We start from the raw sequence: 27,968 nt of genomic DNA, 5'->3' as shown, positions 1-27,968 counted from the left end.
CAGAAGAATTCCCTCCTGGCACAGTTGCAACTAATGTGCTCCTCCCTGTCTGTTTACACAGAATGTAGTTGCTGTGTTGTCTATTAACACTAGCAGATTTTTCCCCACAAGATGTGGACAGAAGGCTGAACAGCCTAGACTAACAGCACGTACCTCCCTGATGTTTATATTAGTTCTCCTGCAAAAACCGCAACCCTTGAGTTTGCAGGGTTCCCATGTGTGCCACCCAACCCAGGAATGGGGCATCTGTGATCAATGTAAGCACTGGTTGCAGGAAAACGAAGGGAACTCCCAAACAAACTTTCCAAGGGCCTGTCCACCAGTCCAGAGAGGACAAAGTTATCTTTGATATGTGAACTACTCTGTAGACAATGTCAACTGGGAGGATACACTGATGCTAGCCATTGCTGAAGCCTCCTGAGGTCTAGACTGGCATGCTGTACTACATAGGAACATGTTGCCACGTGCCCCAGGAGTTTAAGGCAAGTGTGCGTTGCGGTAACAGGATGTGGTTTTAGTTCCATGACCAAGCCTTGGAACAACTGGAACCTTGTGTGAAGCAGAAATTCTATTCTTTGCACAGGTTTCAGAATTGATTTGTCTGGACTGAATAATAACCCCAAAGCACTGAAGGTGGACTAGATCAGGGGTCGGCAACCTTTGAGAAGTGGTGTGCCACATCTACATTAATTTAAGGTTTCGCATGCCAGACCAGCAGCGCGGGCAGCAGACAGAACCCCAGACGGGCAGCAGACTGAGCCGCTCATCCCACTGCCGGTCTGGGGTTCTGTCCACTGGCCCCTGCCAGCCAAGGTCCCGGCCACTGGCCCCGCTCAGCCTGCTGCTGGCCGGGTTCCGTCCATCTAGGCCATGATGAGCGGATGAGCCGCTCAGCCCGCTGCCAGTCTGGGGTCCCAGCCGCCGGCCCCTTGCCAGCCGGGGTCCCGGCTGCCAGCCCCGCTCAGCCCACTGCTGGCCGGGTTCCATCCATCCAGGCCAGCAGCAGCTGAGCTGGGACCCCGGCTGGCAGCAGCGTGCCACTAAAAATCAGCCCGCATGTCGCAGGTTGCCGACCCCTGGATTAGATGATGGTCACAGGGGACAGTACTTGAATCTCGGACTGGTCTCTCACTAGCCAGCCATCCAGGTAGGAGAACACATGGATCCCCAACCTCCGAAGATATGCAGCTACCACCATCATCATGCACTCTGTGAGGGGCTGCTTATAGGCCGAACAGAAGTACTGCAAATTGGTAGTGGCTTTCATTCACTACGAAACTGAGAAACTTCTGGTAGTCTGGTCTGGACTCTATAAGTATTCAGTGAAATAATCAATATTTGAGAACATGCTTTTTGGGATTTATAAGAAAAAGTATCATTTGTGGAGAAACTTATTTCATCCCATCAAACCCCTAGATGAAAGTCCACCACAGGTTCTCTTTTACCAAACTGAAGAGAAAAGAAAAAAAAAAGAAGCATGCAACTGAAGAACCCATCATCTATCATTCTCAGTACCTGTTCTTTTTAGGCAGTTTTTGGTTCTGAAAGTAAAAGATCCATGTTTCAGAAGAAGCACACTAGCTTACTGAATAGGATGTAGGAACAACTCAAATAGTGAAAGAACTATAAAAATGTGGAGATTATGAGTTCCCTGAAATTCATGTGTTTGTCATTTCATAATCTGAACTTCCCCTTTATAATGCATATTGCTTGACTACTACAAAATCTCTGACTTCAAAGGACAGCACTTGGAAGAAGGTGTATGGAAAAGAATATATTTAACATGATATAGGTTTATCTGATACCTGAAAACATCTACTACTGCTTGCCTCTTTATTTATAGATGATATATTATGCAGTTAATAGTGTCTAATAACATTTTACAATTAGTCTTGTAGTTCAGAGATAAACTAAAATGGAAGCAAACATACAAAGGATCAAATACTACCAGGGAGTTTTAAGCCGAACTCTCCATTCAAAGGCAAAACAGGTCCAAAGCATTTAAGTGCCCACGTTATAGCTTTAGTTTTTTAATTCAGCATATTATATCAATAACACATGTAACACACTAGATACCTAGTAAGATAATATACAAGGAGAGAATATCTATGGTCTGACAGTATCCACTTTTAAGTGATTCCATAGTTGCTCTGTACATGAGAGGGTGATAAAGCTTTTACTGCGGTGATTTAATTGATATTTATCTCATTCCTCCTGGCTATATATCCACCACAGCACATTACAACCCACTTTAAAACTATAAATGGGAACTTTCCCCCAATTTTAATTAGTGCGATCCTTTATGTGTGACCCAACTCTCCCATTTGTTCAGAGCATGTATATTATATGCATGCACATATAATTATATTTATGTATAGTATATAAAAATAAAAAGTGAGATAGTTGGTAATCTGTATTTTATTCTGTTCTGTTTCTTATTATTCCCAGCTATGTGCTATACCAAGTGCATCGTTGAGGAGGTCTAAGTTGCCAATGAGAGCAATTCTAAATGCGAAGTACTACAAAATTATTTCAGTTTCTTAAATAAAAGATAAACCAGCTAATCCAATTAGGGGAAGAAATGGGGAAAATTGTAACTCATAGGTGCAGCCACTTATGCTTCTTCCATTTATATAGTTAACCATTTTATTTGTGGGGTTTGGGTTTTTTTTAAGAATTGAGAGGTTTCATAAATCTGTGACAAAATCCCAGTAGGAATTTTAGTCTTCCTAATTTGCACTTTTTAAATACGATCAGGAGGATTAATGCTCAGAGATTGTCTCATTTCAGAAAAACAGTAGAAATGCCATCCCACAGCCACAATAAAGTTATATATTTCAAACAACAGATTATTTAGAGACAGATCATGAGTGATTATATAAAAGAAAATAGCAGCAATTATTTGAAATTATATTTCCATTATTTGAAAGTATTACATCAAAGTGTTTTGTCAATACCTGAAAGAGACAATGCAACTGTGCTGCAAAGTATGGGTTATAAATATTTTCTTATTAGAGATTTGGAGTGTGCATATAAATTCCTCACCCACAGTATAATAAAATTAATGCTGTTAAACATATTGGGACAGATGCTCTCTTTGCTCCACTCCCTCTCCATAGCTCAGGCAGCGCTCCTCTGACTAGGGTTCACCTGGCATGGGTGAGTCCCCACAGGTAGAGCGCCAGTAAAGCTAGCTTTTACACCAGCCTCCACATAGACCAAACACTGCGCTATGCCCCATATCCAGGTAATTGGGGATGGGGTATACCACCATGTCCTCTAGCTATCCACAGCTAGTGAATGGTCACTAGGGGAATATTGTCAGAGGGAGTAGAGGGCTGCCTGACCTCAACCTGATTAGCCCAAACCCAACATGAGCCCGAGTGCGGAGTCATTTTCAGACCCAACGTGAACCTGACACTTCCCTCCAAACCTGTGTCAACACTGCCATCTCATCCTTGCGGCTTGGTCTGGTGGGGACTCCACACTCCCCAAGCCCAGGCCTGCGATCCATCTTCGGCCATCTCCTGCCCATGGGGTCAGCACAGCACTGGCTGTGTGCCCCGCTCCTGCCTTCTGACACTGCCTTGCTATGCTGTGTGTGCTGTAGAGCGAGACACGTTGTGACTCACTGGCACACTCACTCTACAACACACACAGCATAGTGAAGCAGCAGTGGCCGACAGGAGCGGGGCACAGAGCTGCCACTGCACCAACCCCACAGGTTGGAGGAGATGATCAAAGACTACTCAACCCTACCTGAGCCCAAGAACATCACGTTGTTTTCAGACTCTACTCAACCCAAACCTGACACATGTAGTTGGGTTTGGGTTGGGCTGCAAGACTCTAAGCTGAAGCCCCTGGACTTGTCTAACCTGCACTTGGGTCCAGGCAGCAAATTAGGGAGCTGTAACTAACTTCATGATGGACCTCCTCCCTAACCATGCCCAGCAGTATTGTGTTTCGGTACACTATAATCCAAGCAGTATTCATAGCGTATTGGGTGCTCCACTACAGAAGCTATAGTGTCCACATCTCTTGATTCTTATACTCTGCCCATCACTGTAGTATTTGAACACTTTCATGGTATCCGGGCACTTTTAAAAAATACAGAGTAGAAGAGAATAGAGATTACAGTAATCAGAAACTAATTTTCTTTTAAATAGATTTCAGAAATACAAGTGAAGAAACTAACTGCTTCTTCAAGCTGTTTAAATACAGTTAAATCCTTGTCATCCGGTGGCACACAGAGGATGACTGTAGCAGCCTTGAAATATGAAGACAAATTATGTGGCAAATTTTCCTAATTTCCAACAAAAGGTCAATTTGATCTATTGGTAGCATACATTAGAGTTCTGGTGCTGCAAAGCTGGAAAACCAGCTTGATTCAGTAAAACAAATATCTTTCCTATTAAACAAATTTTCCTCTCTATATAGTATCTGATACCAGTGTTTCTAAAAAGGCCTGCTCAAGCCACTCTGGGCTTTGCTACAAAGCCACTGAACTGGGTTGCTAAATTGCACAGCTCAACAGTCCACATGTGATTGACTCTTCCTGTCACGTGTCCCAATCTGTTCTGCAATGCCAGGTAGAGGGCTGGGAAGTAGTGTGTCAAGATCTAGTATGTATATTTGTAGAGAGAATTAGAGGAATAATGGATGGCAATTTCCCATTAAACAGGCGGAGGAGATAACCAGCAGTGTGCCTAGCCATGGCCCTGATAGTGAGGAGATATTCTGATTCCCCAGAGAACACACATTATCACCACCAAAAAACTCTTAGCTCATGAGAAGCACCTAGTACTCCATACTACACAGCACTTGAGCATGAGCAGTAAACATCACATAAGCATTGCAACCTGGCCTCGGTGAGGTAGATACCCCTCTAGGTTTGACAAAAGGATCAGATCAGACAATACTACTAAATGACTGTACTTGTACTGGCCAAGCAATTGTAAACCACCATTTCAACCCATCTATCCAATGGCAAGGCTCTAGTAAAGTGATGCATCATCATGGTCTTCATAAAGAGCCAGTTGCTAGCTTTTAAGATACATTATTTCTATGATCTGCTATATCATTTGAGTACGGATTTTCTTCAAGATCTGGAGGAAAAACGCTGCTTAAAAATCTTCAGTCAACCATGTAGACTTCTCTTTCAATATCTCAAAATACTGTAGAAACATTTTGGAATGATGCCACTAATAAGTTAGATTTTTAAAATATAGTAATATAAAATAGAGTCCATAACCTTAGTGGAAAACAAATGTGAAAATAAATCTTTCTAATGAAAGTAAATAGGGTATATTCTGTTCCTAAAGGGAAAGGTATATATTTTTGAAGTAGACCCAGATGACCTGCAAATTTAAGCACACGAGTACAGCAAACTTATACTTCCTTCTGCGATAATGTGATTTAACTGGCACCAAAAAAAACGTATGGCAATGTGCAGGAGCCAGAGAAAGACTTTATTTTCAGTCTCTAAGGGCAGGTCTTCACTATGGGGGGTGGGTCGATTTAAGATACGCAAATTCAGCTACGCGAATAGCGTAGCTGAATTTGACCTATCGGAGCCGACTTACCCCGCTATGAAGACAGCGGCAAAATCGACCGCCGCGGCTCCCCGTCGACGGCGCTTACTCCCACCTCCGCTGGTGGAGTAAGAGCGTCGATTCGGGGATCAATTGTCACGTCCCAACGAGACGCGATAATTCGATCCCCGAGAGATCAATTTCTACCCGCCAATTCAGGCAGGTAGTGTAGACCTAGCCTAAATTAACTATTTTATTTTCTTCCAATACTGGTTAACATCACCTGAGCGCTCTCAGCTGTATAAAGGGAGCATGTTTTATTGAGTTCACAAATAGTTAATTGATTTGTTGTTTGTTTTCAAACATTGTTAGGTGCATAGATGTTACGGCAACAAATGAAATACAAGTCTCTGGTAAATAAAAAAAAACACACACACACCCCCAGATCATCTAACAGAACAAAGCTTATTTTATTTTTTCCAATTTATACTGCTCGTCTGTATACCCAGACTATATTAGATGTATATCTAAGTATCAGGGGGTAGCCGTGTTAGTCTGCATCTACAAAAACAACAAGGAGTCTGAAGAAGTGAGGTTTTTACCCACGAAAGCTTATGCCCAAATAAATCTGTTAGTCTTTAAGGTGCCACAAATATCTAAGAATCAGTATAATTCATAACGAGGTCACATTAAGCACTGCCAAGCCCACACTAACTCCAAAATAATATCCTCCTCACTCAACACACACCTTGAGAAAGCCTGAGTAACTATATAAACTTGCCCACGTGCTGCAAAGGACTGGTGCTCTATCAATCCAAGGAAGGAAACAAATTCCAGAGTTGGAGATTTTTCACTGAGTATGACCTGCTCCATTGCCCAAATCTAGAAACTATGAGCTCAAGCACTCATTTAATCTCAAATGTCTCTTTCAACCATTGAGTGAGTGAGTGAGAGAGAGAGTTGTCTCTCAAATATCCAGGACCTTAACCACAAAGAGCTGCATAACTGAAAACAAAACACCTTGAAGAACAATTGGAAGCCAATATGGTATCTAGAGCACAGGTGTGTATGCTCCATGCACAAAACACTAATTAAGCAAGCAAGCAACCTCATTCTGCACTAGTCCGAGTGATTTACAAGAACCTGATACCATGATATGAGCCTAATAGGTAGAAAGGTAAAGTGATGGATGCAAGACAGATTGTGGGATGAAGGGAGGGAAGGATAGATCGCCAGAGTGCATAGCAATAATCCACTGGAGGTGACAAAGGCATGGAAACTATGACTGGATCTGCATCTGAGAGAAATGATCACTATCTCTTTGCCAAGCAAAGATGGAAAAAAAGCTCTGTTGGGTCTCCACTAGCTAGACATTTGCAGAAGCATCAAAAGATATAGCACGACCCTACAGAATATGAGCCCAAGAATCCCCCAGCTAGGGCGACCAGATAGCAAGTGTGAAAAATCGTGATGCAATGGAGGGTAATAGCCGCCTATATAATACAAAGCCCCGAATATTGGGACTGTCCCTATAAAATCGGAACATCTGGTCACCCTAACTCCCAGCAGCTCTGCAACCATGAAAGCAGTTGGGGGATGGATAAGGCCCAAAGGAATAGCTATGTACCCAATTTCTACAAGGCTAAAACATGAAAGGGCAGATTTCTCTTCTCATTTATGCCATAGCTCCATTGTAATCAATGGAGTCACACAGGTTAAGACTGGTGTGAGAGGAGATTCAGGCCTAAAGTGTGTATGAAGTCAGGAAAGATTTTTTTAGTGTTGCTCACCAGTGACATATATTATAACAGCAAATTAATTGAATTCCAGTGTACAGGAAAGAATCTATAAAAGTCAGTTTAACAATGGTGGTTTTTTGACATGTGACAGGAATCAATATTTAACCTTCTGATATTATCTGTATTGATCATAGGTGTAAACACCCTTTGTAACTATCAATAAGCTTTAAAAATAAATGTGTTTACAATTCGAGTAAACTCTGCTTTAGAAAAGTCTGGCGTTCATTTTTTTACTTCCATTAAAATATATGCAATGCCACAAGTAACTACAACTAACAGAACATGTTCTCTGAACAGCAGTCAGAAATTTAATATCCAACCAGGAAACAAATTATTAATGAGCAAATCCTTGAGACAACAACAAACCAGATATTAACAAGCACTTAAAATACGAATATTAAACAATACTTCAAAACAGCTTTTATAGCACCTATCAAATATTAGCTAATTTATTTAAGGCCATATCTAACTGCCAAATTTTACCCTCCCCAAAAGGAGGATTGTGATGGGTTACCCCACGACCCGGCTCTGGGGTGCCACCTGATACACTGGGGTACCACTGAGCCAGCCTGTTCCATCAGTTGGGGCTCCCTCACCCTGTCCTGCTGGGCCCGGCCCTCAAGCCTCTTCTAGCACACACACAGGTAGGGACACACCCAGCTGCAGAAAGACACAGACACTGAAATCAATACTGCCTGGGGAGTCTTTCAGCTAAGGAACTGCCCAGCACTCAAGTGCACACCCCCTCTGGAGTGTAAACCAATGTTCCCTCTAATTTTTTCCACCCATGTGCGGAATAAATTTTGTTATGTGCACCAAGGTAATGTGCGGATGTGCACCACCAGTAGAAACTAAAAACCTAGATAGAATATATTTTTTTTTAAAGTTACCAATAGGGATAATTACTCCAGCCAGGACAAGTTAGGCATTTTAGAACTCACTACTCAAAGAATTAAATTTAAGTGTAAGAGAGAAATAAAAATTATGAAATGCATAGACCAGTCAAAAAACTAACTGAAAGCTCTCCTCCTGAACCATGTCCCCCTCCCACACTCTGCAGAAATGGGATACAGGGGCCAAAATTGTATTGTCTTGCACTGCACAGAGAACTGTACAGTGTAAGCTAACTGAAATTCGCCTCCTCCCTCAACATGGAGGAAGATATGCACAGCTTTTTGCCCCCCAGTTACGAATTTTACAAACTGGTTTAGAGAAAACAAAAACAAGTTTATTAACTACAAACAATAGACTTTAAGTGATTATAAGGGATAGCAAACAGATGAAAGCAGATTACTCAGCAAATAAAACAAACACACAAACTAAGCTTAATACACTAAGGAAACTGGTTACAAGTAATAATTTTTCACCCTAAATGTTGTTTTGCTCTTTTTTGCTGCTTAAAACTCCAGGTATTCCTTTCACAGGCCAGACACCTTTTCCAGCTTGGGCTCAGTCTCCCTCACCCCTTTTGTCTTTGTTTCTTAGGATGTTTCCAGCAGTCATCCTGGGCGGGGATTCAGTGAAAAATTAATCTTGATTAACTCACTTCCCTGCCTTACAGGATTTACATATGGCGGGAATCCTTTGTTTCCCAGTTTGATCCCCACCCCGTATTAGTGGAAAAATACTAGTAGTTCAAGATGGAGTTCAGTACCAGGTGACAATCAGATGACTCTGCTGTGTCAAAGCAGCATCCCAGGAAGCTTCTCAGGAAGGTGGGAGATTAGCATCTTCGAAGTCCTATTGTTCTCCCTAATGGCCTATCCATTGCATTCGGTCTAGTGGGCATTCCCCAAGTGTAAGCCCACTTGTAATTGTTACATAGTCAATATTCCTAACTACAGATACAGAAATGACACATGCATACAAATAGGATAATCATATTCAGTAAATCATAACCTTTCCAATGATACCTCATATGTCCCATCTTGCATAGAACACATCTTAGTTATGCCATATTAATATCATAACAATATGATATGAATATGAAGAATAGGGGGCGCAGTGTCACAAAGGTAAAGCCAGAGGGTGGCTGTAGTTTAAAAAACAAAGATCAAAAGGAAAGCTGAGTGACAACTAAGGCTACATCTACGCAGCTTTAGTAACATGGCTGTGCCGCTACAGCTGTGCTGCTAAAAGGTGTGCAGTATAGCCACTGTTTGTCAACTTAACAAGCAACAAGTATACAAAATAGCTGAGGCACACTCAAGGTGGGCATGCTAGAGATCTATCTCAGGCTGAGGTGCTTGAGAAAGAATTGAAGGCACTTTGCTTGCGCATCCATCTATAGATTCGGTGTCTGGCATCAGTGCATGCCGAACGGGCACTGCTGACGGAAAACTCTCCAATGAAGAGCTCAAGAAGTGCATATGCACCTGAAGTGAAGCACCCATAGAGACATTACTAAAATAATATGACTGTTAGGAGAAGAAAAACCAATAAATTAGGAAGGAAATCAGATGGATTTTTTTGGTTACAGAACACCAGATCTTTTACAATTTTATATGCTTTCACTGAGATATATTATCATTTACATCACGAAAGCAGATTATTCTACTCCTTGGCATGTATTCATGGGAAACTGAGATCTATTAGAAATTATTTTTCATGAACATAATGAGCTGATGACAATTTAGCAACCTACTTTAAACATTTGACAATACTGTATATTTTAGGTTTCCACTTGAAATACAGACTCTATTGCTGCTAGCATCTGTGGAGAAACATTGAGGGTTACTGCTGTAAGAGATTACAAAAGAGCATTTCCAAAAAGCATACGGCAATATTTTTAAAATCCGAAGTGAAAGTAGACTACTTTTCACTCCATCCATCACTTCACTTTTAATCTCCCTTTCAAGACAGGTAAACCAAAGACAGTACACAAAAAGTTAGTGCATCCAGAATATTCAAATAATTTCAGAGTCAATATACACCCAATTATTATGACAGCTTCCCCCACCCCCCCATTGCAGTTACTGAAATTCTGTTACTGTACCCATTCATACTGTGGCTTTCACAAAATAAGACAGCCTTTTTTGTATTAAATTTACAGCACCACCTAGTGTTGTTCATTAACTATTCCAACCAATATTACAAAAACAAGAGTTTTTTATACCAAGTATCTTTATACTGGCTTTGTTTGTTGTTTTGGAGATATAGTTACTCTTTGTCTGGCTTTGGTGTATGTCAATATACACAGATGGGCTTGATTTTCAGAAGTCCAGAGCACTCACAGCTCCTGTTGGCTTGAATACAGTTGAGGATGCTCAGCACTTCTGAAAATCAAACCCTTAGTGTCCTTTTTTAGCACACAGGACATTTGTTACCAGTATCTGTGGAGAAAAAGTGCACTCAGTAATTTGGCAATTCACCATGGGACACCTTTTGATACCATTGATCAACTGGCATTGCTGACACAGCCACAGACCCTCACAGGGTTGGAAGGAGTCACTATTGAGTGGCTCTGTTCATCTGTTACCAAGAGGAGGCAAAGGGTAGCACTGGATGATTGCTCATCTACTTCTAGCATTCTCTAATGGGAGGGGTTCTATCTTGTCATCACTTCCGTGCATCTGTGAGGCCTTTGGGGGAAAGATAGAGAGATGGTCTGGGACTCAAGGTCTTCAATATTCAGTTGACATTCAGTTCTACATCTGTATTTCATCTGGCTTGGCTGGTGCAACTGATTAGCTTACTCAGTGTCCTGCCAGAATCAGGAAGTGGATAGGGCTGGCTGCAACATAAAACTCCTGTTATGCTGATAGGCTGGAAAAAAACACCACAAGAAACTACAGAGTGGTATCAAGGCCCTTAGCTGGGGAAGTCTGCCCACATTCTTTTACCCAAGTTCCCAGTTGGAGAATCCTGATGGCTCTCCAGTTGATGCTGGAAGTTTGTATAGCAGCAGAAGCCAGGAGTAATTTTTATTATTTATGCTTGACCAGTATGCTTCTTTTTCAGATATGGGGGGGGTTGCCACATATGCTCTCAAGAATGAATTCTAGCATGATCCTTTATACAGAGCTACACTCTAAGACAGTTTGGAAATGTCACCTGGTGCAAAATTTGATGGCCCATTTGTTAAAGGGGTGTTCTATGATCTGCGTGGGCTTCCAATTCACTTTTAGGTGAAATTTAAGCTGTTGGCAGGGCTCTGGTAATCTCAGAGGCCACCTTTCTCCCCATGTGATACCACAGCACAGAAGATCATCTTAAAATGCAAGTAGTTTGGAGGCATGGTAATTTCCATCTGGGGTATTCCACACTTGAATATTCTTCCCTGGTCAATTAGCCAAAGACTTAATTTATTGATATTCAGGTTACGCTGCAAGGTTCATTTTCTCTCTGACTTTTCGGTGGACTGGAGGCAGGAAGGAGGAAGAGAAGAATGATTAGATAGGTGGAGTAAGTGCTAGTTTTGAGGCTTCTGGGAGAATTTAGGTAATTGGTTCAAATTGTTTATAGTCTTCACAATGAGTGTGCCATAAACTATGCGCACTGGATTAGCATATTTTTATAAGACAGACAGAAAGACTAAATAATATGACTAATCATCAAGTATTTTAAATTGAACTTTCAAACATCTGCTCACAGTGGTGGAGTTGATAAACAGGAGACCTTTCCTCTACACTCACCATATCAGTTTTCCATTAAATGGAATGTTGTTCACAGTGTGTAAATATATATCAGTACACTTATTGAGGTGGACAGGTATCACAAAGTGTCCCTAAAGATTACATTTTACTGTTTTTAAATGTTTCCTACAGATTATTTGGATTGAGAACTCCAAAATTCAGGTTGCACCAATATTAAAACCTTAAGCCTTAGACTGTGACCTACCAATAAACCAAAAGTGCTAAGTTTGCTGGGATGGTAGATGTAAGGCTACATCTACATTATAAGCAAGAGGTCTGATTCCCAGCTCATGTTGCCATACCTGTGTTAGCTTGATGAGAGCTAGAGCAAGTATAAATAGTAGTGTAGCTGTAGTAGCACAGTCAGCAGTGGCACAACTTAGCGATGCCAAGTACAAAACCACTTGAACCTGTACTAGCTCGAGTGTGACTATGTGTACGCCAGCTGGAAATCACACCCCTATCTCAAAGTGTAGACATAGCCTAAGTGTGCTTTTCCTTAGCTTTTCCTACCAGCTCCAATCTCGTAAACGGACAAAGGATTGAAACAGACAAGACACCTGCTCCTTGGGTGCTCAGGCAGCAAATAAATTCAAGGATGTCAAATGTTTCCTACATTGACTTAAGTGAGGATGCTTTTACTGTCACAAAATCAAATATATTCTCCCCATAAGGTTCAAGCACCCAGAATTAACTCCTCAAAATTTTGATGTAAGAAAGCAAAGAAATTCAGAGTTAGTGGTATTCCAATATGGTGTTCTCAATGAGGTTCCTCAGTTCTGGAATTCACTATCCAGAGTTTGAAAAGCCTTATATGATGAATGGCATGAGATATCTGCTCAGGCTTTCCACTGACCATTTAAGCCATATCCACAGCACAACTGGGAGGTGCAATTCCCAGCTCGAGTAGAGGTACACATGCTAGCTCTGCATGAACTAGTGTTCTAAAATAGCAATGTGGCTGGGACTGCATGGGCAGTGGCTCAAGTTAGCCGACTCAGAAGGTACCTAGGATCATAGGCAATGTTATATTTAGGCAGCTGGCCTGAGTTACTACCTGTACTGTCATGGTCACACTGCTATTTTTAGTGCACTAGCTTGAGCAGCTAGTGCCTGTATATCTCTCAGCTGCTATGTAGACATAGCCTTAGTAGTAGGCAACAGGTCTTGCTTATCCTGAATGATGTATGATCAGGTATGAAACTGGTCAGCAAACTGTATTTTTGGTTTTAAATCATGTCAGTGTGCTCAGAGAATTTTAATGGACTCATCTTATAAATTTGAAAATCAAGTTTTAAAACGTAGAGACTTTTTAAACACAATACGCACTTACCTGTAAGCATTAATGTAATCCTTTCTGTGTTGCAGAAGAAAATCCTTCAGTTTCCCAATATTAGTAATCTAAATAGGAAAGTAAAGTATAAATGTTAACTCCACAATCAGCTAAAATGGGTTTTAACATATTTCTATTTTCTGTTTCATTTTAAATGTACAAATATCAGTATGTCCTGTGCACTTGAACTATAAACTAAACTACAACCTATTATGTAATTTGAGACTATAATTATAAAGGTTACACAGATATCTAAGTTATTTATACAGATGCCCTTTTGCAATAAGATTCTCATTTCTATTACGCATGTAGCCAAAGCATAAAAATAATCTAAGTGAGGTAAGTTTAAATGAGGGCCCAGCTTGAGAAGAAAAAAAGCACTAAATGTAATTTAATTTAAATTTAATCACTAAATGTAACTGAATGTTGGCAGGCAAGGATCAAGTGCACATTTTAGAAAACAGGTTCATTTAAAAAAAGATGTTTACAAAAAGAAAAATATCAAATATACGTATGTGCTTTATAAAACAGAAAACTTGACCCAAACATTTGACTTCAATTATAAGAACTAACCTCATGGTAGCTATATTACCCCTGTCCACCAAAAAAAGGAAGCAAACTGATCAATATTATTTATCTGAATATTTTCACCTTTCTATTTTTGCAGTGACTGCTTTATTATCAGACTGACTAATCCCTGCTCCACCTCAACCAAAAAACGTTAAGCCTATCAAGTAACTCCTCACAACCATTTGATAATCACTTGCAGAATTTGAACATATCTGAGTGCATGTGCATGCAGAGGGGAAGCTGTTTTTCTACCCAGCTCTTCATTTTTTTCCCACCATTTTTTTCCTCTATATTATCTTTACGCTTTCCAAAAGATCATTTAAATGGAACAATGAACCACCTTTTATGAGGCTTCAATGCCTTTTAACAACTTTTAAGTCTGGGTTTAAAGGGGCTGGTACCATACAAGATGCAATTTAGCACAGAGAAAGGAAGAAGCCTCAGAAATACAGCCTTAGTTAGCCTAAGGAGTGAGATCCCCAAAGTGATTCCCTTACTGAGTCTCAAATATGGTTCAGTATCTTAAAAAAAAAAAAAAAAAGTACATGAATACAATGACTATGTAGAACAAAGGAAGTTTTCAAAGGAGAACCAAAAATCTCTCTGAGGTGTGTTAAAAAAAAAAGGTATTAATTATTCAGTGTACAGCAAATTATGGTGTCACAAATACAGAATTATGACATTTGGTTGAAAATAAACATCAGTGCATGATGGGGTAGCTGGTGGCATGTCTACTTCTAAAAATGCCCTATGAGGAGGATGTCAAGGTGAGTAAAGACCACTGTAAAATAAATCTTGTTGGAGCAGGTGGGCTCCAGTAGTCTCTGTAGGCAGCTCACTAAGAAGGGAAACTCTGATGTCAAAGCTTTACAGGTTGTCAGCGATGGACAGCCAACCTGTAAAGCTTGTCCATTAGATATGCTCATGAGCACGGATGTCTGTGACAAGTGTACCTCAGAGTTAGGGCATTCCCTGCAAGGGCAGTGCAACAGCCTTGCTTAGCTGTTTTAATTGGCTAAGGGCTGCTAAAGTTAAAGGGAGTGAGTAAGCTGAAATTTGCAAGTTGCAATGTAGAAATGCTGGCTGGCAGAAGCTTGGAGCTTTATGTGGTCTTAAAGAGGAAGAGAGTAAACATGGCATGTGTATAAGAGACTTAATGGTAAAGTTCAGATGCTGGCAGAGTTACAAAATCTACTATTCAGGGAGTTCAACCTCTTGAAATGGTGTTGGAGTTATTCTGGATGAAACCATACAGAAACATGCGACAGAACTTATCAGAAGATCAGACCAACTGATAAGTATTAAACGGAGTTGGGAAGAGGTAACTCTCCATATAGTCAATGGGTATGCACCACAGTTAGGAGAGGATCAAAAGGTAAAAGAGGAGTTTTTTGATGAGTTGTTGTGCCTTATCAGAAACATATCACCCAACGAGAAGATAATTATCAGAGCAGAGGTAAATGCACGCACTAGAATAGGCTGGATATGAAACAGTTCATGAGGGCATAGCACAGGAACCAGAAACCCCAAGGGGTCCTACAGATTTGTCTGGCACTGGACATGGTGATTACAAACACACTTTTATGAAGTGGTTTTCCCTCTTCTGACTTATGCCAGTGTCTCACATTGATTTCTTTTTAACCAGAAGAACTGTAGAGGTAATACCCAATGAGGGCACTGTGAATCAGCAGACTTCTTCTTATGGACTTCTGAGGTTTCTGCCTTCTGAAACATCTGAAAGGTCTAAGTGGTGGAAACAAAGCTGGGAATGAAAAAAAATCTTTCAACAAGAAGTTATGCATAGATTTCCTGACTACACACAGGGACCTGAAAATGATAACTGGTACCAACTAAAAACAATATTGCTGGAAATGGCACATGAAGTTCTAGGAGTGATTAAACCAATGTTGCAAAGAATACAAAGGGAGACATGGAGATGGATTCTTTAAGTTAAAGAATCTGTTGAGAAGAAAAAGGTAACTTTTAAAAGATGTCAGGCCAGTGGCCGTAAGCAGTGATAAGATTGCATGTCTGGAGGCAAATAAATAAATAAATAAAATAAATAAAGGTTGTGAAAGCTAAAAATTTGCCTGTGATGAGCTAAATAACTGACTAGGCCTATATGAGGGAGAAAAAGCCATTTACAAACTTTCTAAAACAAGAGAGAAAACGAAAAAGGATGTGAATGGGTTTGCTTATATTAAAAATGAACACGGTATATTGCAAACAATGGTGAATCAATCAAAGTCTGGGACGATTATTTTGAGTGATCAATAAGGAGAACCTAAGGAAGGGGTGTGATAGGTTACATAGTGCCTCTACTACCTTTTCCTCCTCTAAGAAAAATGAAAAGGGGGAAGGCACCTGCATCAGATGAAGTACCGGTGGATGTCCTGAAGTCACTGGGAACAGAAGGCATCAAGTATTTTACAAGTCTGTTCAATGATAGTTTTAAAAGACAGAAAATACTGGATGAATGGGGTAAAAGCTTTATGGTGTCCATTTTTAAAAATAAAAATAAAAGAGATAATATACTGTGTGTTAACTGAGTGATAATTAAGCTAACATCACAAGCTATGAAAATATGGGAGATTATTGAAAAGTGCCTGCGTGAAACAGTTGAAATTTGGAAGTGTTAGTCAGGACTTATGCTGGGAAGGAATATAATTGATGCCATGTTTGGTCTATGAATCCTCATGGAGAAGTTCAGAGAAAACAGACAGCACTTGGACATGGTCTTGGTAGACTTGGAAAAGGTACACAATCATGTACCAAGAGAATTACTTTGGTGGAGTTTGCAACAGAGGTGTGTGCCAGAAGGATATGTCCATCTTATCCAGGATATGTGTGATGGAGTGACTACCGTAATGAAAACCAAATGGGGGTACTGCGAGAATTTCTAGTAAATGCTGTACTGCACCAGGGATCAGTATTGAGCCCTTTTTTATTTGTGGCTGTCTTGGAGGCGATAAGTGAGACTATATGAAGAGCTACCTTGAAATTTGTTGTTTGATGATGACCTACTGATATGTATGAAAGATTGAGAGACTGTGCAAACCAACTCTGAACAGTGGGAACACAGTTTTGAGCAGGCCTGACTTAGACTGAGGCTATGATAACTGACAGAGGCGGTCCCACCAAAATAACATTACAGACCGAGAGCTTAGAAGACTGAAATAATTTAAATACCTAGGATCAATGGTTGCTGATAATGTGGCTCTCTTGACTGCCACTATACTAAAGCTTTTGGAACAAACGGTGGTAGCAGACCCCAATTCTCTTTGATAAAAAGATGCCAATAGAAAGGTTGAGTGTATAAAACTACAATTGACCACAATCTAACGTACGAAACAGAAACAATCTAACACCAGTCACAAGAAATTGAACCAGTATGCCCCACCAGGAAATGAAGATGTTGAGATGGTCAAACAGTAGGAAATGAAAGGGTTGTGAGAGCTTAATAAGGGTTGCTGCAATTGAAAACGAGTTGAGAGAGGCTAGGCTAGGCTACACTGGTATGGACATGTCCAGCAGAGACCTAAGAGTTACATCGGTTGGATGGCCTTTGCAATGATTGTGGATGGAAGACGAGAAAGGGAGAGGCCAAAGACATGGATCAGATATGAACATACTTTAGAGAGACCAGGCTGCCATGAGTTTAGGAAGGAGGCTTGCTTATTTGTATAACTTTGTAAGTAATTTAGTTGTACCTCACGACACATAAAAACATGCATGTTTTTTTTTTGTTTTTTTTTTTAAACATTATGCTCTCTATCCCCTTCCTTCTCCAGTTGCCCTTTCTTACAATTCATGATATCAGATAAGAATTTTCCCTGGTTTAATTTCTAAGGTTTTCCGTGTAGTAAACAAAGGGCAAAATTCTGGCCCCACTGAAATCAAAGGGAATTTTTGCTACCAACTTCACCGTTTCACCCTGTTTATTATTAAAATGAGTTGTAAAAGGAGAAGTAAGCTGGAGTAGTAAATTGGAGAATAGGGCCCAAAGGGGAACCAGGCAAACTCTTCTACAAATGTGTGGGATTTGCAGGTGTTTTCTTCTCATCTTTATTTGAATTTGTTTTCTGCATGCTTCTCTTTTCCTTGCCTCCCACTCCATGTGGTGTGACATGTACTTTATATATATAAAATTAGAACAAAATATAAAAACCAAATATATTCCCAAATTAGTATTTCTATATGGTGTCTGCACAGAAAAACATTATTGAATAGGCAGCAAGAAATTATTTCAGAAAACAGAGTAGAAATGTAAAATAGTGACATATTTCACATTTAAATTAACATGTAAAAATAAAAAGTAAAGCCAAAAAGGGGCAGATTAGCACAAATACATAAATCTCTCTCATTGGCCAACATTACTGTGTGATGAAAGTGTCCTTCCAAACTTTAGTTAGGAACGATTCACATAAACAGAAGTCTAGATGACAAGCAAGAAAGCTGTAGTAAGAGAAGTATTTCAGCTGTTTGCATGCAAAGTATTCTATCTGTGTTGAAATTCTCGTCTCACTTTTTTAATTGCATTGACACTCCTTTGCCTCTCCTCCATTTGTAACATTATTTCCATGAATTTGGACTCAGACTGATATCATTATGCCTCCACTCACATCAGGCTTTTATCTCCCAGGACTTGCACCAGAAAAGAGTTTTCCCCCCTTTCCTTAAATCCTAAAGGCATCCTCTGTGGCCTTGTACTGATGCTGTTTCTTTTTGCCTTTTCTCACTTGCCTCCGCAGTGTTCTATTGACATTTGTTCAGCTTGTCATTGCCATAGGCTTACGTTGACCCAGATAGGTCACTGTGAAAAGAAAAAGTTTCACTAGAAGGGACTAGACATTTTACTTAATTTTTCAAACACCTAGTCAATGCTTTATGTACTGTGTTTATTTTATATCACAAAGAATTCCATAGAAAAATACCCATGAAAACGCCATAAGCCCACTCCCCTTCAGCCTACTTAATATTCACTATAATTTGTTCATCCACACACTGCTATTCCTCCAGGAATATTCCTGGAGGAATAGCAGTAGGAGCTTTCTTCACCCATTGGAGAGGTAGGGAGTGGCAGTCGGGGGGGTTCCCATAGGACATATCCCAGCAGCTGGGATGCATCAGCTTAGGTAGGTGGGCAGGGCCCATTGTACTCTTATCCTCCTGCTACACACAGAGTCCCCTATTGTAGCATTAGTGGTGGGACCCCCACTAATTACAGGTGTAGTTAACACCTCACTGAGATGCACAAAATAATTTACACCTCTGAGAGTTATTGTTTCTCGCTGACAGCAGATTCAGGCCTGGGCTACTCTTAAAGATTAGGACAACATAGCTATGGAGCTCCAGGGGTCGAAAAAATCCACATTTATGAGAGTAACTATGATGACCCCACCCCTGGGGTAGACACAGGTAGGTCGACGAAAGTATGCTTCCATCCACTCAGCTGCCATCACTCGGGAAGTGGTGTTCCTACTGCAACGTAAAAACCCTTTACATAGCTGTAGGCTGCATCTACGTTACAGGGTTATGCCGGCACAACTATGATGCCATAGCTATACTGCACTAGTCCCTGTAGTGTAGACTTGGCCAGATAGACATTACTACACCAGTTATACTAATGTCACATTTTCAAGCTTTTCTTTGCCATTCTGAGAGCTAAGAAACTATTAATGAAAGCTCAGATTCCAATATCACAAGACTCCAGAAACTGCAGCCCTAGACATGAAAATGTAGTGCCAATGACTTAATCTTGTCCTGCCCTTCAGGAAATATCTGGGAAGTTGGTCATGGCATTCAACAAACGTAGGCTCCATTGGACCAACAAGGGGGCAACAGAGTTACAGAGTTGAGGGCCCCTCACTGAAGATGCTGTGATGCTACCTCCTCTATCAGCTGTGTACCTACTGCACTATTACTTGCGAGAGGAAATCTCTAAATCAGTCATTACCAAACATATAGGACATTATCAAATCAACAATTTAAGTAGGGTACCTAGAGTAATAAAATTCTGCAGCAGCCTCGCACCTTGCAAATTACATTTTTAAATTTAAATTTAGCTTTTTTATCCTGCTATGGTTGGGGCTAGATTAAAAAAAAATCAAATACACAAACAGAATAGGATTAAGCATTTCTAATATCTATAAAGAAAAATAACTTCCGATGAGAACTTATAACACAAATTTCAACCCAGTCTAATCTTAAAACACCACAAAACTAAGCGCACAAATCACAGTAATATTTAAAAATTCTCTAGTGTAATCCTATTAGAGAGAAAATGATTGAGTCTTGATTCTCTAGACAAGAGTTAAGTGAAAATGCTGTAATGTGATACATACATCATCCACTAGATGGCAACAGAAAGTTTCAGTGTCATGCCAGTATCAAAGATTCTCTGTACAGTACATTCACATTTGTAGTTTTAATATGGCTTTTTTTTTCTTTTTTTTTTTTTTTAAACTTTTGGTCCCAAGCTGTATGTACTTTAAAAGTTGTATCTTCATTTAGACAGCATCTTGAATGCACACGTATTTAGTTTTTAAAAAATAATGAATCTAGTTGTTATTAAAAATGAGAACGAATATGAGAACAAATGTTGCATTTAGTGCAAGTCCAGCAGAAAGGAAGCTGTGAACGGTTGCCATCTGCTATCACAGGTGGCATGCACAACTTTATTTATATTTGAATAGCAGTGGTACATGCATTTTTATTTTTGTATTTTTCAAAGTGGGATACTTTTAATAAATGAAAAGAGATATAAACAGGAGAATATTTGCTAAGAAACACTTTCAAAAGGCACATACAAATCAGGCCTAAACAACTTGACTTGTGTCATTTTCATATCTCAGCAGTATATACAAGATTTCTGTTCTACTTACAACAATCACTCATGAAACTGTAGGCTCCAATTTGCATAAATTTAACATTGCAAGAAGCAGCAGCATTTTTTACGATTAAAGTGATTGGAATATTTCCATGACACATTGTAGGGAAAATTCTGCAGTACTGAATAATTATTTTCACTGAACAAATGTAGCATTTTGTCAAGTTTACACTTCCATCTGAACAATAAAACACTATTTCCTGCCATATGAAGTTGAAAAGTTTGTTAAACTTTATAACTATAAGTTAACTTTAAAACTTTTTGAGATGCAGTTTGTAAAAAAAAAAAAAAAAATACTTAAAAATACCTTACAGTGATGCACTACAGAACAGCTTTTACATAAGTCTTCTGTAACATACAGGTCTGTCTCATCTTACGCGGGGGTTCCGTTCCATGGTTAGCGCGTAAACCGCAAGTGAAAACCAAAATCCCATTGAGTTCAATGGCGGGCGAAATCGCCCACACTACAGGTATAGTATTAAAACTGTTGTTTTTCTCTTTTTTTTGTTTTTGCAGACTGTGTAAAGTTGAAATCGTGCATGTTAAATGCGCATAAGTTGCGACAGACCTGGATATGTAACGTACCGCTTTTCAACTTAACTGACAGCAGTATCAACGCTGATTATGGACAGAAGATAAAATCTAAAGCCAAGGTGTGTGTTTTTTTTTTTTTTAAGAAATCCTAAATTAAGCTCCTAACTCCATATATAGACACCTAAACAACAGTCCTGATTTTCAATGGTTTTGAGCACCCAATAGTTCCCATGTAAAAATTCACAGAAGCTTCTTTGCATTTACCACTACCCCTCTTGCTAAGTAAGCAAACAATGTAAAGTTTAAAAAAAAAAACATATTTCTAAAACTTTTTGTTATTATTATTTTGTTTTCTACAATGGAATTTTTTTAGTTCGAACACGTCCATTGCCTGTCAACAGAACATATTTTAGAAGGACTTGTGACTTTCAAAAAGCAGTCAGAAGATATACAGACACTGCATGGCTCAAACATGAAAAACTACAGCCTCTGTAGAAGTGGGAGATGTAGCAACAGCTACAATTAAGGTTGCATACCTGCTTCCATTATAAAACCCTGTAACCTAATCTTCCAAAACTTTCACCTTGTTGGCTGAAATTTTCCAAGTCTGGCCTCTATTCAAAGGTGAATTTTTTTTGGAATTTGGAGCAAAACCTATTCAAAATTTAAGAGTACAAGGGGCATTAAAACCAATGAACTTTTTCCATAATTAAAAAAAATTCTCGTGTTTTATTTCATTTTTAAAAAGCTGCTAAACAGCAGGAACAGTTAGAACTAGAGGACATTTGGTGTGGATATAGCTAATAGCTCTCACTGAAAAGTCTTCCAGTGAGAACGGATATTGATTTCATAGAGTGCCACTTTCAAAGGTTCATAGCCCTAAAGCCCAGATCCTGCCAAAAAGTTACACGTGTGATTAAACATGGTAGCCCCACTGAGTCTGCTCGCAGGGGCATGCGTGGGGGGGGGGGGGGGAAGCAGGGGCACATGCCCTCCAATAATCATCTCCGCCACCATCTGCATCTTCTGCCCTGGCCCCAGCCCTGGGGTTCCCTCCCCCAAGCACCTCCTCCCCCATTACTGCCAGGGTGGAAGTCAGGCTGAGTGGAGCTGGAGACATGCCTGCAAGAGGGGGCCCAGGAAGCCAGCTGAACCCTAGGGTTGCCAGCCCTCCAGGATTGTCATAGAGTCTCCAGGAATTAAAGATGAATTTTTAATTAAAGCTTATATCATGAGATGAAATCTCCAGGAATACGTCCAATCTAAATTGGCAACCCTACTAAGCCCCCTTCCTTGCCCACAGCCTCCAGTAACTGCTTGGAGCCCGGGACAATGGGGGCAGGGAGAGGCAGTGGGGCGCTGGGGGGGATGGGTGGGGAGCCCAGGGAGGCCGCAAGAACCAGTGGGGTAGGAGAGGCAGCAAAGCCCAGAGACACTGTGGGGGCGGTGTTTAAAGTGTCCTTCCCCCAAAGCAGTCACATTTAAATCCCTGCGCATGTCCCTGTCCGCATGTGTAAGTCTTTGCAGGATTGAGGACTAAACACAAACCCTACATTTTGCATGGAGATTTTTTTTTAAGCTGATGAAGTGAGCAGCTCAGAAATGCTGAAGTGTATCTGAGTACAAAGCCTTTTCGGCTGTGTGATGAAAAGCATAGAAAAGGTGCACATGGTCTCTGCAGGATCCCTTGGTTCAGACACTGGCACCTCGTAAGGCATGGAAGTTAAGAAGGGAGGTTTAAGATGAGCAGACAGAAGCTCTACTATGAGGCACTTAAGGAAATGCACGTATAATACACACATTTACAATTTAAAAGCTAAGATTTGGAGCTGAGTCTCAAACTCGTTTCCAGGACTTCTAGCTATACATTTCAGGAACCTGAGGTCAGTATCTGATATAATATACTATATATGCTGCAATTCCAAGGTACAGGGCATATAATGAAGATTAAACCCAAATGTTCAACTTCAATTCTGAATTTCCTGGTTGAAATAATACTGGATTCACACCATTCTAATAGTTTTTGGTGGCTGTTTATTTCTAGTTCATCATGTGGTGCTGTCTTATATGAATTTCCTGAAAAAAGTACATTACATCAAAATGACAGCTGCCCAGTTTTCAGATGATTTGTTTCTTGAGAATATACATTTGGTTTAGGTTTCCCCTGCAAGTTGAAGTTCCTAAAATAGGTCATACAGATCAATTGCTCTTGTAATCTGAAACCCAAAAGAGCAAGTAATATCTAAACAATGGGACAAGGGTGGCCCTGCGCTTAAATGGGGTAGCAGAAAGCCAGGAGACAGTCAGCCTGGCTACCTCTAATCTCATGAAAATTGTTACCTTGTTTGGTTTCTGCTTTACATCAGCAAATGGGTTACAACTACAACAACAATCCATAGGGAAAGTCTAAAGGTAGAGCATAATTCAGAATTACCTTATTAATCATGTAATTTACATATTACATCACAGATGTTTGTTCTATAACAATATTTCTCCTAACTATGACAGAAATAAATGTTACAAAACAAGTTTTATTTTAAAAAATAAAACACAAAAACCAAGCCCAATGCAGTTTGACTATGAAAAAAGTAATCCCCGTAAAAATATATATGTGGATGTTTCAAAAGTCAGTTTTTCGTTCTACATATGAGGACACAATATGGAGTACAAGGACTTCTGCCAACAAAATTATTCAAATTCCAAGTTCGAATTCTGAAGTATGGTTATGGATTATCTTAAATCACATTCCTTTCTTCCATTGTGGTCTCCTTCAAAGTAAATAAGGCATGAAACTTTAAACACTAAAAAAAATGTACTCGTAAAGTGTTTATTATGTATTTCTCCATATAGCTAGTGAACGTTCAAATATTTTCTGTTTGGGGAAAGCCAAAAAATAAAATTTGAAAGCATGCCTGCAAAATTTATATTAACCATTGCAAAGACATTATGGAGACTTGACATAATTCAGGCAGTATTCAGTAGTGATAAAAGAAATAATCTGATTATTTATCATTTGTATTAAGATGCAACAGCTAATATACTATTGCCAGTTTTATGGCAAAAACATTTCATTTTACACAGTATCAAAATGATTAAAAAAAAAGACATTTTAAAAGCACTCTCTCATACAATAAGAAAGAAAGTTTATTTTGGAATGAAACATTCATTTTATAATTTTACTTTATTAAGTATATATATTTTTATATATTGTATAAGGTTCCAAAATTATCTCACCGATGTTGATTTTTATTACTCTCAGTTCACATTTTAAATACTACAACTTTTAAAATACATTCTGCATCTGATCATTTTCATTTTTTCCCTATTTTATAATACAAAGGTGGGCTGAGGTTTGGGGGTATTTAACTCAGTTTCAACTTAGGTCAATAAAGAACATTGTGCAATACTGTTCTTAAAAATGACCAGTTCAAAATAGGACCAGAAGATTTTGTAAAAACACATGCTGAATACGCCATTTTTAAGAAGCATGCAATTGTTACTAGCATTTTGATTTTAAATTTAGTTTTACTAGACAAAGGATGGCAAAATTAGGGCTTAATCCTGGTAAGTTTCTTAAACACTATCAGTGCTTCAACTGACTTCAGTAAGCACTGAAAACACTCAGTATCTTGTAGGATGTGGGTCACTGGTTGTTTTGCTATACATTAAAAGCTTAGCATTGTACTTAAACCAAACTCTAGAACTGTGCACACACACACAAAAAAGAAAAAAACCACACCACACTTTCACAGCTTCAGAATATATTTTATGTTTTCTAAGGCCAAAAGATACAATCTTTATCAGATAAAAATCTGTGTAATGGTTACTCAAGTGTATAGATAGAATCATTCTATGAATTGCTAAAATATTAAATTTGAAGACAGAAACTGCTTTATTCAATAGATTACTTGAAATAGAAACTTTAAACTAAAAAATGTACAGTACATTTTGAATTAATGGTAATAATGCATACATTTAGCTCTTGTGTGATTTTTAAATGTCTTAACAGAATAGATTAGTTTGCTACCTATGTCTACACAAACTATACAGACGTTTTATGAGAATGCATTGTAAGCAATGACAATTAAAGGGCCCAAAGAACATATCCTGAATTTTAAACCAAATAAATGGAAGATCTCACATAGTCAAAACAGTATAAATTTTCAGCTCTACTCGTCTGCTTATATTCACTCTCTTTCTCTCTCTGGCAACAAGCACGTTCAAAAAGAAAAAAATAGAGGCAACATCTGATTTTAATAGACCGTCCCAATTTGTTTTTTCATGTTTGTTGTCCAACTCCAATCATAACTTTCCTTAACATTTATATTTTCACACAGGCATCCAAACCTCACTGACTAAAATACAAACCCCACAGCAATTGTGGGGGATGTTTTGCTTGAGAGATAAAAGCAAACTGGTCAAAATACGTATTTGCAATAATTGGCCTTTACTTCTGTTGTTGAAAAGACCCCATTTGCAACTCTTCAGTAATTGCATTCAACTTCATTTGTGTCTTTTTGTAAGATATTTTTTCTTTTCCCTCTATTCTCACAACTGCAACTCATTTAGTGTAAAATATTCTTGACTCAAATAGGTTTTAAAAAATGATAACATTTCCAGTCACATTCAGTAATAAAATGTTTTGATTTTTTTCTGAAGTTCATTATGAACTTTTGAATCCAAGTTTACACACTCCAGCCCCAATCTGAAAAGGCTTGCACATAAATATGCTTAACTTGACTTCAACGGAACCAGTCATTGCATGGAAAAAAGCCTGAAAAGTCAATAGGACTACTCACAGTGTATAAAGTTAAGCACGTGCTTAAATCATAGTAGAATAAGAACTTAACATAAGAAAACAATGAAGTGACCATCTGTTCCTATTGAAGTAAGCAGGGGCAGGAGTCAGAAGTGAGACTCAGGAACCTAACTGCCTCCTTAGGCACTTAAGTCCAACAGTTAGGGGTCATCGGCATTCACAAAACCCCCTGCTCTGCTGCCATCTAACTCTGTAGGCCTCTAAGTTTCCACTGTAAAGTCCCCTAGGTACGTAAATTTCTGCTAGTAGGCATGCGCACCGCCGCCTCAGTTCTGACACTGCCAAGCAGCTCAGTGCCTAACTCACACCTAACCCCGATGGGATTCACAAAGTAGGGTCTCCCCTTGCCTATTGCACCTACAGGGCTCCACCTGGTGGTGTTGGTGCCTCCCTTTTACTTAATACCCCAGTGGCTGGAGCACTGACCCATGATGTGGCCTGGACATAGGCACCTGATTCCCTGAGGAGAGTGGGGTTTAGGCCACCCTCTGCCCTCTACATTTGCTATTGGCTGGCTTAGGCAGCTTCTCACTCAGCTTGTTGACTTCTGTGAATCTCTTTTTCAGGCCTCTAACTCTCCCTATGCATTGCATAGGAAGCCTGGGAGCCTAGCTCAGGAACCTAATAAACCTAATAAAGGATGAAGAACCATGCAGCCAAATCAGACATCTGACTGTTGACAAATGGCATAGTGAGAAGCGAAAGTCTGTTCCAATGACCAAGTTGCAGCTCTACAAATGTGCAGTAGAGGCACTTGAGCCAGAAAACCTGCAGAGGCTGTAAGTGATCTAGTTGAATACGCTAACATCCTGCTTGGCAGTTACACTGGCCATGTCATGCCACATATAGGAGGAAATCCATGATGAGATTCTTTGAGATGAGACTGGAAGGCCTTTCATCCTGTCCACGACTGCCACGAACAGTTATGAGGATGTCCCAAATGATTTAGTGCCATCCAGATAAAACGATAACGCTCTCCAAACATCCAATGTGTGCAATTTCTCCTCATCCTCATAAGCATGAAGCTTGGGAAAAAAATATTGCCTGATGGACCTGTGAGAAATGACTTTGGTGAGAAATATTGGATGAGGGTTTAAGTATACCTTGTCCTTGTAAACAACTGTATACAGTGGGTCAGATACCTGGCTCCCAATTCTCCTGCCACAAAAAAGGCTACCTTCACTGGAAGATGAAGCAACAAACAGCCAGCGTTCAAAGAGTGGACCCGTTAACTTTGTTAACACCAGTATGACGTTATCCAGAGTAAAATCTGGACTGATGGACAGCTGTGTCCCCTCAATTCTCCAACCTGGGGTGCCTCTGACACTGCTTCGCTGCGAGAGCCACCACTCCTGGTCTGCTCACACACAGCCTCCAGCATGTAAATCACCCCCAGGTATATTGGCTGAGTGCTATAGCCAACCACTCATAGATTACACTGTAGGGCAATATCAGCTAACTCCCAGTCCCAGATGTTCCCCCAGAAATGTGTGTCTTGTACTGCCCAGCACCCTCCTGGACAATACAAGCACATACAAAGTCCATCATTTCATCAATAGAAAATGATATGCACAGATCCTGTTATCTCAAATGGAGTTTCCCAGACCCTTCGGTCCAAGCACACTGGTTTAGATTAAACAATAAAAGATTTTAAGTGGTTACAAGTAATGAGGCATAAAAGTCAGAACTGGTTACAGGAAAATAAAAGAAAAAACAATTAATATCTGACTTAACCAGGTAAATGTACTCAAAGCAAAGGATTATCTCACCAGATGCTTTAGGAGTCTTACTGGATGGACTCCTTTCAGCCAGGGACCCCCCCCCCCAGTTCAATGTTACTTTCTTGTCCTTCAGGTGCG

General features: G+C 39.7%; 1 protein-coding gene across 3 annotated transcripts in view; it reads right to left on the bottom strand.

The window, feature by feature from the left end:
- Nucleotides 1–27,968, bottom strand: part of STX18 (syntaxin 18) — a 96,213-nt gene that overhangs the window by 36,470 nt on the left and 31,775 nt on the right. For 2 of the 3 annotated variants that reach the window (XM_054029406.1, XM_054029407.1), the window contains exon 2: nucleotides 13,298–13,365. In XM_054029406.1, coding sequence (XP_053885381.1) covers nucleotides 13,298–13,365 — 68 coding nt within the window. Of the gene's footprint in view, nucleotides 1–13,297; nucleotides 13,366–18,489; nucleotides 18,584–27,968 lie in introns of those variants that run through there. The other variant, XM_054029408.1, reaches the window with a different exon arrangement.

The sequence above is a fragment of the Malaclemys terrapin genome, chromosome 5 (assembly GCF_027887155.1).
Source record: "Malaclemys terrapin pileata isolate rMalTer1 chromosome 5, rMalTer1.hap1, whole genome shotgun sequence".
Classification (NCBI taxonomy): domain Eukaryota; kingdom Metazoa; phylum Chordata; order Testudines; family Emydidae; genus Malaclemys; species Malaclemys terrapin.
The sequence above is the reverse complement of the archived record's forward strand: the minus strand, read 5'-3'. Positions and strand labels throughout refer to the sequence as shown.